The sequence below is a fragment of the Trichoderma gamsii genome (assembly GCF_001481775.2).
Source record: "Trichoderma gamsii strain T6085 chromosome Unknown Scaffold_5.2, whole genome shotgun sequence".
Classification (NCBI taxonomy): Eukaryota; Fungi; Ascomycota; class Sordariomycetes; order Hypocreales; family Hypocreaceae; genus Trichoderma; species Trichoderma gamsii.
The window spans coordinates 1,086,955-1,101,505 of NW_020171342.1; the positions used below are offsets into that span (position 1 = coordinate 1,086,955).

The 14,551-nt window shown below is 53.0% G+C and overlaps 6 protein-coding genes across 6 annotated transcripts; 3 read left to right on the forward strand and 3 right to left on the reverse strand.

The window, feature by feature from the left end:
- Window positions 1-1,105: 1,105 nt before the first annotated feature.
- On the reverse strand, window positions 1,106-2,402 carry TGAM01_v202240 (sterol 24-C-methyltransferase; the record flags this gene model as incomplete). The annotated part of the gene is made up of 3 exons (XM_018807170.1): window positions 1,106-1,681; window positions 1,750-2,106; window positions 2,199-2,402. The coding sequence occupies 3 exons, from the start codon at window positions 2,400-2,402 to the stop codon at window positions 1,106-1,108; spliced, it is 1,137 nt and encodes a 378-aa protein (XP_018659678.1).
- A 1,093-nt stretch (window positions 2,403-3,495) lies between these two features.
- On the forward strand, window positions 3,496-4,706 carry TGAM01_v202241 (hypothetical protein; the record flags this gene model as incomplete). The annotated part of the gene is made up of 2 exons (XM_018807169.1): window positions 3,496-3,633; window positions 3,720-4,706. The coding sequence occupies 2 exons, from the start codon at window positions 3,496-3,498 to the stop codon at window positions 4,704-4,706; spliced, it is 1,125 nt and encodes a 374-aa protein (XP_018659677.1).
- A 425-nt stretch (window positions 4,707-5,131) lies between these two features.
- On the reverse strand, window positions 5,132-5,459 carry TGAM01_v202242 (hypothetical protein; the record flags this gene model as incomplete). Its single annotated transcript, XM_018807168.2, has 2 exons — window positions 5,132-5,325; window positions 5,405-5,459. 2 exons carry the CDS (start codon window positions 5,457-5,459, stop codon window positions 5,132-5,134), a joined length of 249 nt encoding a protein of 82 aa, XP_018659676.2.
- Window positions 5,460-5,813: 354 nt separating this feature from the next.
- Window positions 5,814-7,248, forward strand: TGAM01_v202243 (DnaJ like subfamily C member 2; the record flags this gene model as incomplete). The annotated part of the gene is made up of 2 exons (XM_018807167.1): window positions 5,814-6,110; window positions 6,205-7,248. 2 exons carry the CDS (start codon window positions 5,814-5,816, stop codon window positions 7,246-7,248), a joined length of 1,341 nt encoding a protein of 446 aa, XP_018659675.1.
- Window positions 7,249-8,172: 924 nt separating this feature from the next.
- On the forward strand, window positions 8,173-9,388 carry TGAM01_v202244 (pyruvate dehydrogenase E1 component subunit beta; the record flags this gene model as incomplete). Its single annotated transcript, XM_018807166.1, has 2 exons — window positions 8,173-8,562; window positions 8,630-9,388. The coding sequence occupies 2 exons, from the start codon at window positions 8,173-8,175 to the stop codon at window positions 9,386-9,388; spliced, it is 1,149 nt and encodes a 382-aa protein (XP_018659674.1).
- A 668-nt stretch (window positions 9,389-10,056) lies between these two features.
- TGAM01_v202245 (hypothetical protein) lies at window positions 10,057-13,983 on the reverse strand (the record flags this gene model as incomplete). Its single annotated transcript, XM_018807165.1, has 2 exons — window positions 10,057-10,737; window positions 10,816-13,983. The coding sequence occupies 2 exons, from the start codon at window positions 13,981-13,983 to the stop codon at window positions 10,057-10,059; spliced, it is 3,849 nt and encodes a 1,282-aa protein (XP_018659673.1).
- Between the last annotated feature and the right edge of the window lie 568 nt (window positions 13,984-14,551).

The following is a 14,551-nucleotide window of genomic DNA, read 5'->3' on the forward strand; positions in this document are numbered from 1 at the left end:
TGAGGACGCCGGCGGATTCTATTGAATTACCTTTCAAGAGAATCAATGAAAGAGGAAAGTACAATTTACTTATTTTGTGATAAAGCACAATAACTTGGTTACTTGACTTGAGCTATGTACCTTACTTAGCAGGTATACAGCAGAGGTACAATAGCGCCATGGCTCACTCTGTTTGCCACTATCCGTACAGCATATTGCTTGTTGTAGTACTTGTAATCAAAGGCATACTATTACTTGAGATCTGTTGCCGCAGCCCTTCATGGATATTTAGACATTTGAGCTATACATTAAAATAGTTGAATATGAGGTGGTGCGGAGCATCTAGGAGAAGCGGAACATGGCCTGTATCTGCAAACTCAAGAGCCTCGTTGTCAAGGGCATCCACCTCAATCTATCACTCTTTTGCAGACTCGAAGTTTCCAAAGTCCTGAAATTTTTGTACCAAAGTACCTATAATCTGTCTATTCAGAAAAAGAGTTGGATCAGAATGAAGAGCAAGCAAAGAGGACCATGTCGAACTCAACCGACTATGGTCACTTTTACAACAGTAAAATAGCTGAAATATGAAGGCTTCCTAAAAGTTAGTGAATATGCTCAGGTTTATGTCATTACAAGCCATGCCATTTCTTTGTATTGGCTAGACACAGGTGGAGATAACGAGAAGCTGTAGCTCGAAGCGATGAAGCAGCCTGCAACAAATGCGTGAGTAATGCAGATGGAGAAACGGAACCATTTCTTTTCCAAACAAATCGTCATCATAGCAGCAAATGAAATGAGAAAGAAAGCATGTGTTCATCTTTAAAGAATAAATTAGAAAAGTGTAGCAGAGTCTACCTCTTTGCTATCGCCATTAATTACATATGCAATACATAAAAGTGTGTTGTTTGCCATCCCTTTTTATCGCGCGCGCATTGCCATCATGCCATTTCAAAACAAAAGCCATTATTTGCTTTCGACGCCGCTCATATATAGTACGCATCTTTTGTTTCGCCTCTCCCATTCGTTTCAGGGAATTTCACTCATTACTCCATGTCAATTCAATGGTATCAAAAATACAGCACCTCTTCCGCTTTCCCCTCTTTCATAGGGCTCAAAGATTTTTCATCTAAGCCTCAGGCTTGCGGCCAACCATGAGGTACATGGGTGTGAAGAGCTTCTCGCGACCACCAGCAACCAGGCAGTCAGCCGCAAGAGCCAAGCTGTCGGCAGTCTTCTTGGTGCCGGCAGGTGCAATTCCCACCGTCTCCAACAGGCCAGCCAGGTTGTGGGCAATGGCGCGTCCCCACTTGGTCATGCGGACAATGGTGAAGACATCGCCAAGCGTCTGGATGTACTTGAGCTCGCCGGACAGGGGCCAGTACCAGGGCGAGTGGTCCTCGCGGTCAGCCAGATCCTCGTGTCGCAGCAGCTCGAAGCCAGCGGCGTGCATGGCGTCCAGGGCCTCGGAGACCTTGCACATGTTGGAGATGCCGTCGCCCTGCTCGATTCCGAGACGGATCTCGCGGTGGTGCAGGTTGTTGTTGTCGTACTCGTCAGTCATCAGCCACTCGTAGACGCCAAAGACACCGCCGGGCTTGAGCACGCGGAAGATTTGGCTGTAGATGCCCTCCAGGGTGGGGGCGTGGACGGTGGCCTCAATGGCGTAGACGGCGTCGAAGGTGTTGTCAGCGAAGGACATTTGCTGGCACGTACATGTTAGTCTTTTGTACACAAGGCGATCTGTTTGAAATTCGGAGAGCCACAACGTACCATGAAGTCGCCCTTGACAAAGGCCAGCTGCTTGGAGAGACCCTCCTTCTCGGCGTAGTGAGTGGCTCGGTCGATCTGGTAGTCGTTGTTGTTGAGGCCGGTGACGTGGCATCCGGTGAACTTTGCAATCTCACGGGCCGGACCGCCAACACCGCAGCCAACGTCGAGCACCTTCATGCCCTCCTTGATGCCAATGCTGTGGGCCAGGTAGTGCTCGTGACGGGCAATGGCCTGATAAAAGGGCTCGCCGGCGGAGAAGCGGCAGAAGTGGAAGGACTGGCCCCAGCCGTACTCGTACAAATCGGTGGCCAGGTTGTAGTAGTGCCTCGTCAGAGTGGCATACTCGGCTGTTCGTGCCTGTTGATTTCACCGTCAGTGCCTCAATTCATCTGGCTGGCTTTTTCTTTTCTATTCATCTCCTTGCTTTCTTTTGGGCAGAAATTACTCACGGCACGCTCCTCGGCGGTCTCGTTCTCGGCGGGCTTGTTGTCCCAGTGCTTGAAATACTCGTCCACAGCGGCCTTTTTCGCGTCAGAGCCCTTGGAGAACATGGCGGCAATGCCTCCCTTGGCCTTCGCCGAGTTGCCGTGCAGGGCCTTGTTGAAGGCGGCATCTCGGGCCTTGTCCTCCTTCTCAAGAGTAGCGGGAGCCATGTTGAAGTGGAAATTAAATTAAAAGATAATTTAGAACAGTAAAAATCTCTCTATTACTAGAAGTAATGGTTAAAAAAAAAATAGGTAGTTAAAGAGGGAAGAGGAATGTATTAGAAGAGAAGGGGGAGAGAGAGATTCAAGGACAGAACAGAAAAGACACGCAGAGCGAATCAATGGCGGGAAAAGGGAACGGTGATGTGGCGCCGCAAGGAATTGGGCGGAGCTGTTGGACCTTTTTATGCGTTGTCCTTTGGTATCGCAACAATTTCACAGGCTCCCTGCGTCCGCCGCTTTTTTTTTCTCTTTTACCCCTGACGAGCTGCGCAGAGAAAACGCCAATCTCCAATTTCTGGGCTTGTGATATCGCACTAGAGGCGCAATTTGGCGATCTGGTTGGCTGGATCGCGGATGGAGGGGCCTGGGGTTGGGCTAGATAGGCCGTGATAGGCAGGCGGTGAAGGTCCCCGCGATGTGCGAATACGAACGCGAACTCGCCTACGTTTAAGAAGCCGACGTTTTGCGAGAAATACGCGTATTTGAGTTGGCGCAGCTGTTGCTGTTTGTACGGAGCAATTGGCATGGCCGGGCGATGAATTAGAAGTTAGCTCCAATGTCGCAATGCAATATTCCATCCGAGGTCCATAACTACCTTAGTTACAGCCTGAGGTAATTGGTATTGGCAACTCAGGGCAGAGTTGAGCCTGCCTTCTACCCCAAATGCGGCCTTTCAGGGTCTCTGTTTCTAGAAGCCCAATTCCGAGCCTAACAAGTGGTGCCGGAGTAATATTGCAACACTTTGGTCTAACTAGAATGGCCATGAATCCACCTTTTTCTTCTCTTTTCGGCTGCTTTGCAATCCATCGCTCATCTTATCGATAACAGATAAGATTCCACATGATGATTATGTAACCGCGCCGGGTGGCGGGACTAGCGGCAGGTCTCCACCAAGATTTCTTTGCATGCCGCGATCTTAGATTCGCTTGTTGCAACTCTTATCCTTCCTTTCTGTTCTAAAGACACAGCGAGATCAGCATCACTCGCCAATTCATCACAGCCACAGACACAGCGTCGCCTCACAGAAGCTGCGCCTGCCATGCCTCCCCAGATCAAGCAGGACCTGAACCGGTCGGGATGGGAGACGACCGACTTTCCGTCAGTCTGCGAAAACTGCCTGCCCGAGAACCCGTTTGTCAAGATGCTCAAGGAAGACTACGGAGCTGAATGCAAACTGGTACGCTTTGTCTATTCCTGTCTTTTTCCATCAGTTGACCCTTCTATCAATCGGAAAATAATCATATGCTAACAAGAAAACTCCAGTGCACGCGACCTTTTACCGTCTTCAGCTGGGCTGCCGAGCGCGCGCAGGGCCGCAAGAGGCGAACCAACGTCTGCCTGACGTGCGCGCGACTCAAAAACTGCTGCCAGAGCTGCATGCTGGATCTCAGCTTCGGCCTGCCCATCACCGTCCGCGACGCCGCACTCAAGATGATCGCGCCGGGCCCCCAGTCCGAAATCAACCGAGAATACTTTGCGCAGAACAACGAGAAGCTGATTGAGGATGGCAAGGCTGGCACTGAGGAATACGAGAAGACGGACGAAAAGGCGCGCGATCTTCTGCGACGCCTGGCTGCCAGCAAGCCGTACTTTCGAAAGGGACGAACCGTGGACGAGTCAGAGCTTGCTGCCGCGAGAACAGGTGGCAACGCTGCTGTTGGCGCTGGTGTTGGAGGCGCTGGGCCGATCCGAACTCGAGACTCACGGGCTGCCGCAGCCGCTGGTGCTGGTCCGCGATCCGGTGGACGAGGAAAAGGCCGACCTGCGTTTCCTAGCGCGGCACAACTTCCACCAAGCCCAAAGGACTGGCTACCGCCGGATGATCCCAACGTCATGTCACTTTTCGTCACAGGCGTGGAGGACGATCTGCCCGAGTACAAGCTCCGCGATTTCTTCAAGGAGCACGGCAAGATCAAGAGCCTGGTGTGCTCACACATGTCCCACTGCGCATTCATCAACTACGAGACGAGAGACAGTGCCGAGAAGGCTGCGGCCGCGTGCCAGGGCAGGGCAGTGATTGCGGGATGTCCACTGAGGATTCGCTGGGGACAGCCAAAGGCGATTGGAACGATGGATCGCGAACAGCGCTACCAGATGCTCCAGGACGCCCGTATCAGGCGGAACAACTCGCAGCAACAGAACGCCATTGAGGGAGGGCAGCAATCAGGCGCATCAAGCGTGAAAGCTATTGCGGCAGCACCTCCTGGTGGGGAAGAGACACCTGCTTATGCCAGTTTGGCCGGAGAGTAGAGCAATTCGATGCTCTGCTCTGTTGTGGTTTATTCATTTTTTTTTTCATCATATTACGGCGTTTTGGGTGTATTTTAGGGAAACTATAGCGGGGAAATGCAACAGTTCTAGATGCTTAAGGAATCACAGAAACAAGACAAGGTAGAAATGTCGATATATTGCGTTGGCCGATGTTTGATTGAATTGGAGGGTATCATGACGAGTTTCTATAGTCTTACATATTTCTTTCCCTTCTCTCTTCTTTATACAATGATAATACACACGAGGCTTGCTTTGATCATTTGCAGCCACAGCCACCACCCCTGCCTGCCGTTAGTACGCTGTCGTTGTCGCCTCGCTCGGTGTGTTCGTGTATCCGGAGCTCTATGTAAGTCATTGATTAGTATGGCCGGAGTATCGTGTTTCGTCTTCTGCTTTTCCGGGGATCAAGTCTCACTGAAAGTATGCTCGTCGCCCTTGCTCTCAATCTTCTGTCCCTGCACCACGTTTTCGCGCAGAATCGTGGCCACGTCCTCGGCATGTCGGATTGCGGCCTGGATGCCGGACGAGTCTAGACTGCGGTTTTCGAGGAAAGTTTGTCGGATTTGGTTCTGAGCGGCTGAGAGGACATGGACGTCGCCTGGATTTCGAACAAGGATTCAATCAGCATTTGTTCTTTGAAGCTGACAAATTTTGGAGTATTGAGATGTCTGGTTTACCTGAGAAGGCGATGCGCGCAGAGCGCAGGAGATGTCTGTAGGCGGCCAATGACATGGTTTTTCTTTTGTATGATTTAGATGGATTGAAAATCAAAAGGTTATAAAAGCAAGTAGTCCAAACTCCAGCTGCGCAACCTGGTATTGTCAAGTCAATGCTGATAAAGACGAACCTAGATTTCTACTACGTCCAATGGCTTCCGGCAGCGAATCACGGAGCCCCGGTTCTGCCGTTTTCCGCCAGTCCATCCCACTAAAGCCTCCCCTGTCCCAAAAATCTCGACCCCACCATTGAATTTTTTGGCGGGCGGGAAAAAAAAGAAAAAACTGGAGATTAGATAGGTTGGCCTCACCTCTCTTCCCTTTCTCTTTTTCTTTTCCATAACAACCAAAACACCAAAAAAACACCAAAATGGCTTCCATCACGCAGGTCGTCACCCTCCCGCTGCCGGCTCTCCCCGAGGGCTGGAGCGCCGAAAAGGACTTCAAGGCCGTCGGAAAGCTCTCCGGCGCCGTGCAGCGCAGCATCGAGCCTGTTGGACCGCATTTCCTGGCCCACGCCCGCCGAGCTCGTCACAAGCGCACCTTTTCCGAGGACGACCGGATCCAGGCTCAGGAGAGCGCCAAGAAGGTGGAGGATCTGGACGATGGCGAGGAGAGCGAGGCTGAGGACCCGATGCTGCTGCAGCTGCAGGCCAAGGACTGGAAGGTATGAAGACGTCAAGATATATGATGATATACCTACAGTCATATCACAGATTGCCATTGAGACGGGAGATGCTGACTAGACACTCAATCCACAGACCCAAGATCACTACAAGGTGCTCGGCCTGTCCAAGTACCGTTACAAGGCCACCGAGGACCAGATCAAGAAGGCCCACCGCAAGAAGGTCCTCAAGCACCACCCCGACAAGAAGGCCGCCCAGGGCCGCACCGAGGACGACCAGTTCTTCAAGTGCATCCAAAAGGCCACCGACATCCTGCTCGACCCCATCCGACGCCGCCAGTTCGATTCCGTCGACGAGGAGGCCGACGTCGAGCCGCCCTCCAAGAAGCAGCTGCAAAAGGGCGACTTCTACAAGCAGTGGAGCAAGGTCTTCAAGTCCGAGGCTCGTTTCTCCAAGACGCACCCCGTGCCCACCTTTGGCGACGCCAACGCCTCCAAGGAGCAGGTCGAGGAGTTTTACAACTTCTGGTACAACTTTGACAGCTGGAGGAGCTTCGAGTACCTCGACGAGGACGTCCCCGACGACGGCGAGAGCCGCGACCACAAGCGCCACGTTGAGCGCAAGAACCAGAACTCGCGCAAGAAGAAGAAGGCCGAGGACAATGCTCGTCTGCGTAAGCTGCTAGACGACGCATCCGCCGGCGACGAGCGCATCAAGCGCTTCCGACAGGAGGCCAACGCCGCCAAGAACAAGAAGAAGTTTGAAAAGGAGGCCGCCGAGAAGAAGGCCGCCGAGGAGGCTGCCGCTAAGAAGGCCGCTGACGAAAAGGCAAAGGCCGACGCCGAGGTTGCTGCCAAGGCTGACCGCGAGGCCGGCAAGAAGGCGAAGGAGGCGGCCAAGAATGCGCTCAAGAAGAACAAGCGTGTGCTCAAGGGTTCCGTCAAGGACGCAAACTACTTTGCCGCTGGAGGCGATGCCTCTGCTGCCCAGATTGACGCCGTGCTGGGCGATGTCGAGCTGGTCCAGGGCAAGATTGAGGCTGAGGAGATTGCTGCTCTTGCCGGCAAGCTCAACGGCCTGACGGTGGCGGATGAAATCAAGGGCGTGTGGAGCGCCGAGGTGAAGAGGCTGGTTGATGCTGGCAAGCTGAAGGAGGGCGATGCCAAGAGCCTGGCGTAAAATGTTGGTATGGGAAAGGGATGTTTGTGTTTGATAAAAGAGCAATCAGTGATATAGACGGCTTCATGATGGATGAATAGACATGAGTTTTGATGGGCACCTTGCTTTGCTTTGATCTAATTACAGTGAGATATGAAATGTACGGGCCAGCATATCCTATAGCTTCCAACAACCCCAGTTGTTGGCATTGGTATGATTGCATGTCTAGTATTACTGCAATACTGTAACGCCTGTGTCGTCTTGGGTAAGGGTAATACTGTCCATCTTTATCAGCAGGGATGCCAATCTTGCGTCAATCTGCCATTGTGCCTTGAATTCAGCATAAATTATAGCTTCAAATCTCCAATTCCATTCATTCCAAGACAGTCATCCATACTATCATCCCAATTAAGCCCATCCATTCCCTATCTACACGCCTTATCTACGACACCAACGCCAGCAATCGGACCGGCCCCAAATCTCCGGCAGCGGCGCCCTTAGTCAGCCGCATTTTCCCTCAACTGAACCTTGGAAGCCCAATTTTAGCCCCTCCCCAACAAAGCAACCAGCACTTGATGCCCCCTGTTTGGAGGGGCTCGCACCGCTGTAGAGACGCCCTGGACCACTAGCTGCGAGCTTTTGCACCAGCGCAAAAAAAAACTAGCTGGCTGCTCCAATTGGCTGGCAGCACCCAAGCTTGGGAATTTTTTTGCCCCGGCGCCGGAAATTCCCTCTGAGAAAGATATTCCCAAAACACCAAGAGCCAACCTCAACACTCTCTCTCTACTACCTATCCACCAACCTAACCCTCCCCTCTCCCCCTCCCTTTTTTTCTGCTTGATTCCTCCTCGCGAGCAGCAAAGGACGGCCCGCTTGTGATAAAGCCCGTCGACAAGCAGAAAAAGCAAAAAGAACTGCCAGCGAGCACTTTTCTTTCCTCCCGCCATGTCCCGATTCCTCCGACCCGCAGCCCGCCTGGCTGTCTCGACACGAGCTGCCGCCATCACCAAAAAGGCCTCTCCGTCCTTCACACAGGCCATTGCCCGCCCCGTCTACTTTGGCGGCTCGTCGCAGAACCGATCCTATGCCGAGGGCGCGGGCGTCAAGGAGTACACCGTGCGAGATGCCCTGAACGAGGCGCTGGCCGAGGAGCTGGAGAGCAACCCCAAGGTCTTTATCCTGGGCGAGGAGGTTGCGCAGTACAACGGCGCCTACAAGGTCACCAAGGGCCTGCTGGACCGGTTCGGCGAGAAGCGCGTCATTGACACGCCCATTACCGAGATGGGCTTTACCGGCCTGGCTGTGGGCGCTGCGCTGAGCGGCCTGCACCCGGTGGTGAGTTTATATCATATCTCTCTATATATAATATATAAACAGTGCTGTAACTAACGTATGCTGTTAGTGCGAGTTCATGACCTTCAACTTCGCCATGCAGGCCATTGACCACGTCGTCAACTCGGCCGCCAAGACCCTCTACATGTCCGGCGGCATCCAGCCCTGCAACATCACCTTCCGCGGCCCCAACGGCTTCGCCGCCGGTGTTGCTGCCCAGCACTCGCAGGACTACTCCGCCTGGTACGGCAGCATCCCCGGCCTCAAGGTCGTCTCGCCCTGGAGCGCCGAGGACGCAAAGGGCCTGCTCAAGGCCGCCATCCGCGACCCCAACCCCGTCGTCGTGCTCGAGAACGAGCTCATGTACGGCCAGAGCTTCCCCATGAGCGAGGCCGCCCAGAAGGACGACTTCGTCCTGCCCTTTGGCAAGGCCAAGATTGAGCGCGCCGGCAAGGACATCACCATTGTGTCCATGTCCCGCTGCGTCGGCCAGGCCCTCACTGCCGCCGAGACGCTCCAGAAGAGCTACGGCGTCGACGCCGAGGTCATCAACCTGCGATCCATCAAGCCCCTGGATCTCGACTCCATTGTCCAGTCCATCAAGAAGACCCACCGTCTGCTCGTCGTCGAGTCTGGCTACCCTGCCTTTGGCGTCAGCGCCGAGATCCTGGCCCTGGCCATGGAGTACGCCTTTGACTACCTTGACGGCCCTGCTCAGCGAGTTACCGGTGCCGAGGTGCCCACTCCCTACGCCCAGGGCCTTGAGGAGATGTCCTTCCCTACCGAGCAGCTGATTGCCGACTTTGCCGCCAAGATGCTGCGAGTGTAAATACCCTGAACGAAGGAAAAGGGTGAAGAAGGAAAGGAAAGGGGAGCAATAAAGAAGAGAGTAATGATGATGTACTCTTTTCATAAGTCATATCTACGGATATAAAAATGAATTTCATAAAAGAAAGAAGAAGCCGAAGAGGAGAGGCGAGGAAGAAAGGGAAGAGGAGTTATCCACGCAGGCGAATATAATATCTCAAATACGGAGAGGAAAAGTAGAAATTTCGCCTCCGAAAAGGGGGAGAGAGCCTTCAGGAGAGGAGAAGGGGGGACTGAAACAAGGCAATCAGGGTAGCTTAAACAAAAAACTTTTGATAGACGGGGTGGGCGAGGCCGGAGGGGAATCATAATGAACTTGTACTTGTAATTACCTATGCGCTTCTTCCACTGATAAACTCCCATTTTTTTATATTTCTCGGTTCCCGTGGCTCAATTGAGCAGAAACTGAATGATTAGATTATAAGTGTATAGACACCAATCAATAACCTCATATCGTGATTCAGTAGTCTATATGTATCCTATTAAATATGAAGCATCCTCTAGAGATCTTTGTGTTTCCTAATACCAACAAATAAGCCCAATTCCATGCTTATAACCATCTTGAACCCCCAAATCCCAAAGCCTCCAAAGCAAAGAACATAGTGTTTCCCATCCATCCACCTATCAAGCTCACATATACAAGCTCGCCACCGCTGTAATATCCCTCTTAATCATCTCCTGCGCCGTCTGCATCTTCTGATACAGCTCCGGGTCGCCAATGATCCTCGCCGCATTCTTCACCTCCCGGCACGTCTCGTCCAGCCTTGTAATCGTCCGCACAATCGTGCCCTCCAGCACATCCGTCAGCCCCATGATGTTCTTGAAGCTCATGCCCCGCGCCCACTCGTACACAACTTCCATCAAGCCAAAACGAGGCCGTGACGTGAAATCGTTGGAGTCTTCGCTGGACTGGATCACCTGCAGGCGCGTCTGCACGTCGTTGACCTTTTCGGAAATAGCAATGATGGTGTCGCGACCTCGTTCGAGATTGCCTGTCAAAGTGGGCTCGTTGTCGGTCTTTTCCTGGAAGACAAAGGAGGAGAGCAGGGCAGCGATTTCAGCGGGTTCGAAGTCGGCCAGGACGTTGTCGAGGATGAGCTCTGTGAGGACGAGCTCGTCGCCCGAGTGGACTTCGCAGGCGACTTTGCCCTTGAGCTGGATGCGGGTTGCGTCGTCGATGAAGTCGAGCTCTTTGAGGACTTGGACGCGCTGCTCGTAGTCGGGGAGCAGTTGGAGGTTCTGGTCGGAGAGAGACTGCTTTAGCTGGGCAATGTGCTCCTTGATGAGCCACTCGTCATGGCACATGGCAAACTATTCAGGATCATGGTCAGTAAGCGAAAATCAAAGTAAACGAGGAAGGACATCAAGAAAATGAAACAGCCAACTTACATGCTTTAAAAACGATGGGCACTTGACCGCCGCAGAATTCGCCATCGTCTTTGCCAACTGCACCCTCTTCTCCATCATCTCCTGCAGCTGCAAGCTCTTCACCTTGCCCATGTCCATCTCATCCCACCGATCGTCCCAGTTTGCGCAAATCTCCTGGATCTTGTCCCGCGCGTCCTCGGCGCCGCTGCCGCCCTTGAAGATCTCGGGCACGACTCCCTTGAGCACCCACCGCGTGAGGCACTCGACGTCGCTCAGGGGGACAAACATGTTCTTAGTCGTCAGTCGCTTCTTGCCCTGGGGGAGTCGGGGGAGGTATTTGCGGAAGGCGGGGATAAAGGGCAGCTGGTCGGTTGCGTCGCGGCGCTCTCTCAGGGGCTTGATGGCGCAGACGTGCAGGATGGGGTCGTCGAAGCTGCCCTTGGGGCTCATGCCTTCGGCGAGCAGGATGCCGGCGGTGCGAATGCCCTCCCAGTTGAAGACGATGAGTCTCTGCGGCGTAAACATCCGTCTTCCAATGGCAATCCGTAGTAGGGCCTTGTATAGCTCTGTCGTCAGTCGCTTGTAGTCCTGGGCAGCCTGATGGCACTCGTCCACCACGCCGTCGCAGATGCCGCAAGATTCTCTCTTGACCTTGGCAAGATCGGCCTGGGCCAGTTTGACGTCTTTCTCGTGCTCCGGCAGCAGCTGTTGTGTGGCATGCTCTGAAAAACTTCGCTTAATCATCTCCTCAATCTTGAGCGCCTCCACTCTCAGCAGGTTGAGAATCATGTTATACGTCAGCCTGAACTGAGATCTGAGCTTGGAAGGCTCTCCCAGAATCATATTACGCAGCTCAGCAACGGGGGGTGCGTCGTCTCCGCCAGGCGGCACGATAATGACCGAGCCAACTTTATCCAGACCTCGACGACCAGCTCGACCGGCCATCTGTGTATATTCACCAGGCAGGAGATTGCGGAACGAGTGGCCATCGTGCTTGCGGTATCCGGAGAACACCACGGTTCTCGTAGGCAGATTGAGTCCCATGGCAAAGGTCTCGGTGGCAAACAAGACCTTGACGAGGGTCTTGGCGAATAGAATCTCCACCAGCTCCTTGACAATGGGCAACAGGCCACCGTGATGCACCGCAATACCCCTGCTAAGAAGTTCACGCAGTCTGATAATCTGCGGAAGGACTCGATCCTCGGGCTTTAGACGAGCAATTGATTTTTCAATCACCATGTGGATGGCGCTCTTTTCAGTAGCCGTGCAGAAATCCTGGTTGCTCAGAGCATCCGCATTCTCCTCACATCGTTTCTTGGAAAAGACAAAGATACAAGCCGGCAGAAGTGTCTGCTTCTTCAAGAACTGAACCAGATGAACCCACAGGTTCTTGTCTTGGGCAGCGCTTGATCGCCCGCCAGGGTTTCCGGCTCGTCCCATGTGTCCAGGGTTGTGGCTGGCTCGAGGAGGTCCTCCTCGTCCTCTCTGCTGAGCACCGCCACCACCACCTCTGCCTCCTCGTTGCTGTGGACCGCCTCTTTGGTTACCACCTCTTCCACCTCGCTGGTTGCCTCCTTGATTGCCTCCCCTAACGGCGATGGCATTGCCAGTAGCGGGTGCTTTGTCTTTGCTCTGCGTAGCCTTGTGAGCGTCTTTCCAGCCGTTTTCAAGAAACTTCTTGTCCGAATCCACAATCTTGTGAATATCCTTGCCGGCCCAAATATAGTGTTCCAAGGGCACCGGTCTCTTGGCCGTGGAAATAACGTAAATATCTCTCTGCTTGGTTCTACCAACCCAAGAGGCAAATTCGTGCGTGTTGGGCACGGTAGCGGAAAGCAAGATGAGCGAAATGTGCTCCGGAAGCATGATGATGACCTCTTCCCACACGACACCACGTTCATAGTCGTTGACATAGTGGACCTCGTCAAAGATGACAAACTCGACGTCACGAATCAAGTCTGCTCCGCGGTACAGCATACTTCGCAGAATCTCCGTCGTCATGATGAGACAGCTGGCCTCGGGGTTGATCTGCACATCACCCGTCAAGATACCGACCTCGTCAAACTCCTGTCTGAAATCACGGAACTTTTGATTGCTGAGAGCCTTGATGGGCGATGTGTAGATGGCCTTGGTCATGTGCTTGGCCGCCAGCGCAATGGCGTATTCAGCCACGACAGTCTTTCCGGCAGACGTATGTGCTGCAACAAAGACCGAGTCGCCGTTTTCGAGATGGTACACGGCTTCCTTTTGGAACGTGTCCAGCTCAAAGGGCCATTCTCGAGCCATGTCGGGAACGAGCTCTCTGAAATTGGGCATGTCGTGCTTAATATCGACCATGTGTGCCCATTCTCGGCCAGCTCGTTTAGCACTCGAAGCTGCGAGAATGCCATGTGGTTCAAGAGATGGAAACTCCACGGGAAGCAGGTCGTCGATATCGTCTCCATCTTCCTCTCCATCCTCTGGCGAGTCTCCAGGTGCGCCATTGGGTGATGATGAGTCCTCGGCCTCTGCGTTGGCATCTCTTGCATCTTCAGGATCCTCTGCGAGCTCCTGCTTGATCGCTTCAGCAGCGTCTGTGTCTTTGTCTGCCTTTTTGATGCTGAAGTCGATGCCACGAGTCATTCCTGGGGCAGTTTGCAGTAATCCTCCCTCGCCACCAAGTTGAATCACCTTCTCCAGCCTGTTCCGACCAGCAGCATCGTCAACAGCAGCTGTTCCACCATGGATCTGGTCCTCCAAAGCCGCCGTAGCCTCGATGCCCTCCAGCCCACCAGGGGCAAAGGGAAAGAATCCGGCAGCACCTCTGACGAAATCCGCCCTGTTAGCCGGTTTGCGCAGAAGACTGGTCGAGTTCTTTGCAGTGGCACCGCTGATGGGAACCGTGACATTCTTGTATCCTGTAACGCGGCCTTCCAGTCCGTGCCGCAAAAACCTTGTCAGAGTTCGGGTCTGGGGCGGTGCAATCTTGAACAGAGACGTATAGTCCGTCTCAAAGTCCCATCTCTGCTGAAGACGATCCAGCCACTCGACAGAGAACTGGGGAGATGGCATCAGCAGATCATCTTCCAGACGCCGCTTTAGCTCCTCGGGGTTCTGGAGGCGCCGCTTCTTGGAGCTGGAGCTGGAGCTGGAGCTGGGGACGAAGTCTTGTGCATCTTGAGAGATGAGAAGAGCGTCGATGCCAGCCATGGCTTTCAACAGCTGGGGGGGTGAGAATATTCTTCTTCTTGATGATCAATAGCAAGTAATTGTTTTGTTTAGTAGCAACCTGTGATGAAAGTTGATATGAGGTGCAGTCTTTAGGTTTGAGGTTGGAGCCGCCTTGGCCCCGCCACAGGTAGAATGGAAATGCGGGTCTGGGCACATGCGTCTACTCGTGAATTGGAACGTTTCTGCAAGTCAGGTTACACATGCTGCGTTTAAAAAAGAGCAAAAGCTGTTTAAGAGAAGAGAAACTCAAGCAATATTGATAGGTTATAGAGAGAGAATCAATTGTAAATATATCGATATATATACTTGTATGCGCCTGTGGTAAGATATGTATAGAAGCTCCACCAGGATTTCGATGCGTCAGGCAATCGCTGCAGCAGGAATCATAGACGCTGCAGCTCTAATGATGGTAGCAATTCAACAAGTTCTTGATCCAGTCAATCATTATCAGTCAAAACCCCAGCCCTTGCATTTGCCCTCTCAGAAACGCCGATGAACGAAACAGAAACCCCTCATGCCCCGGCAACAGAAAAGAAAAGAAAATCAG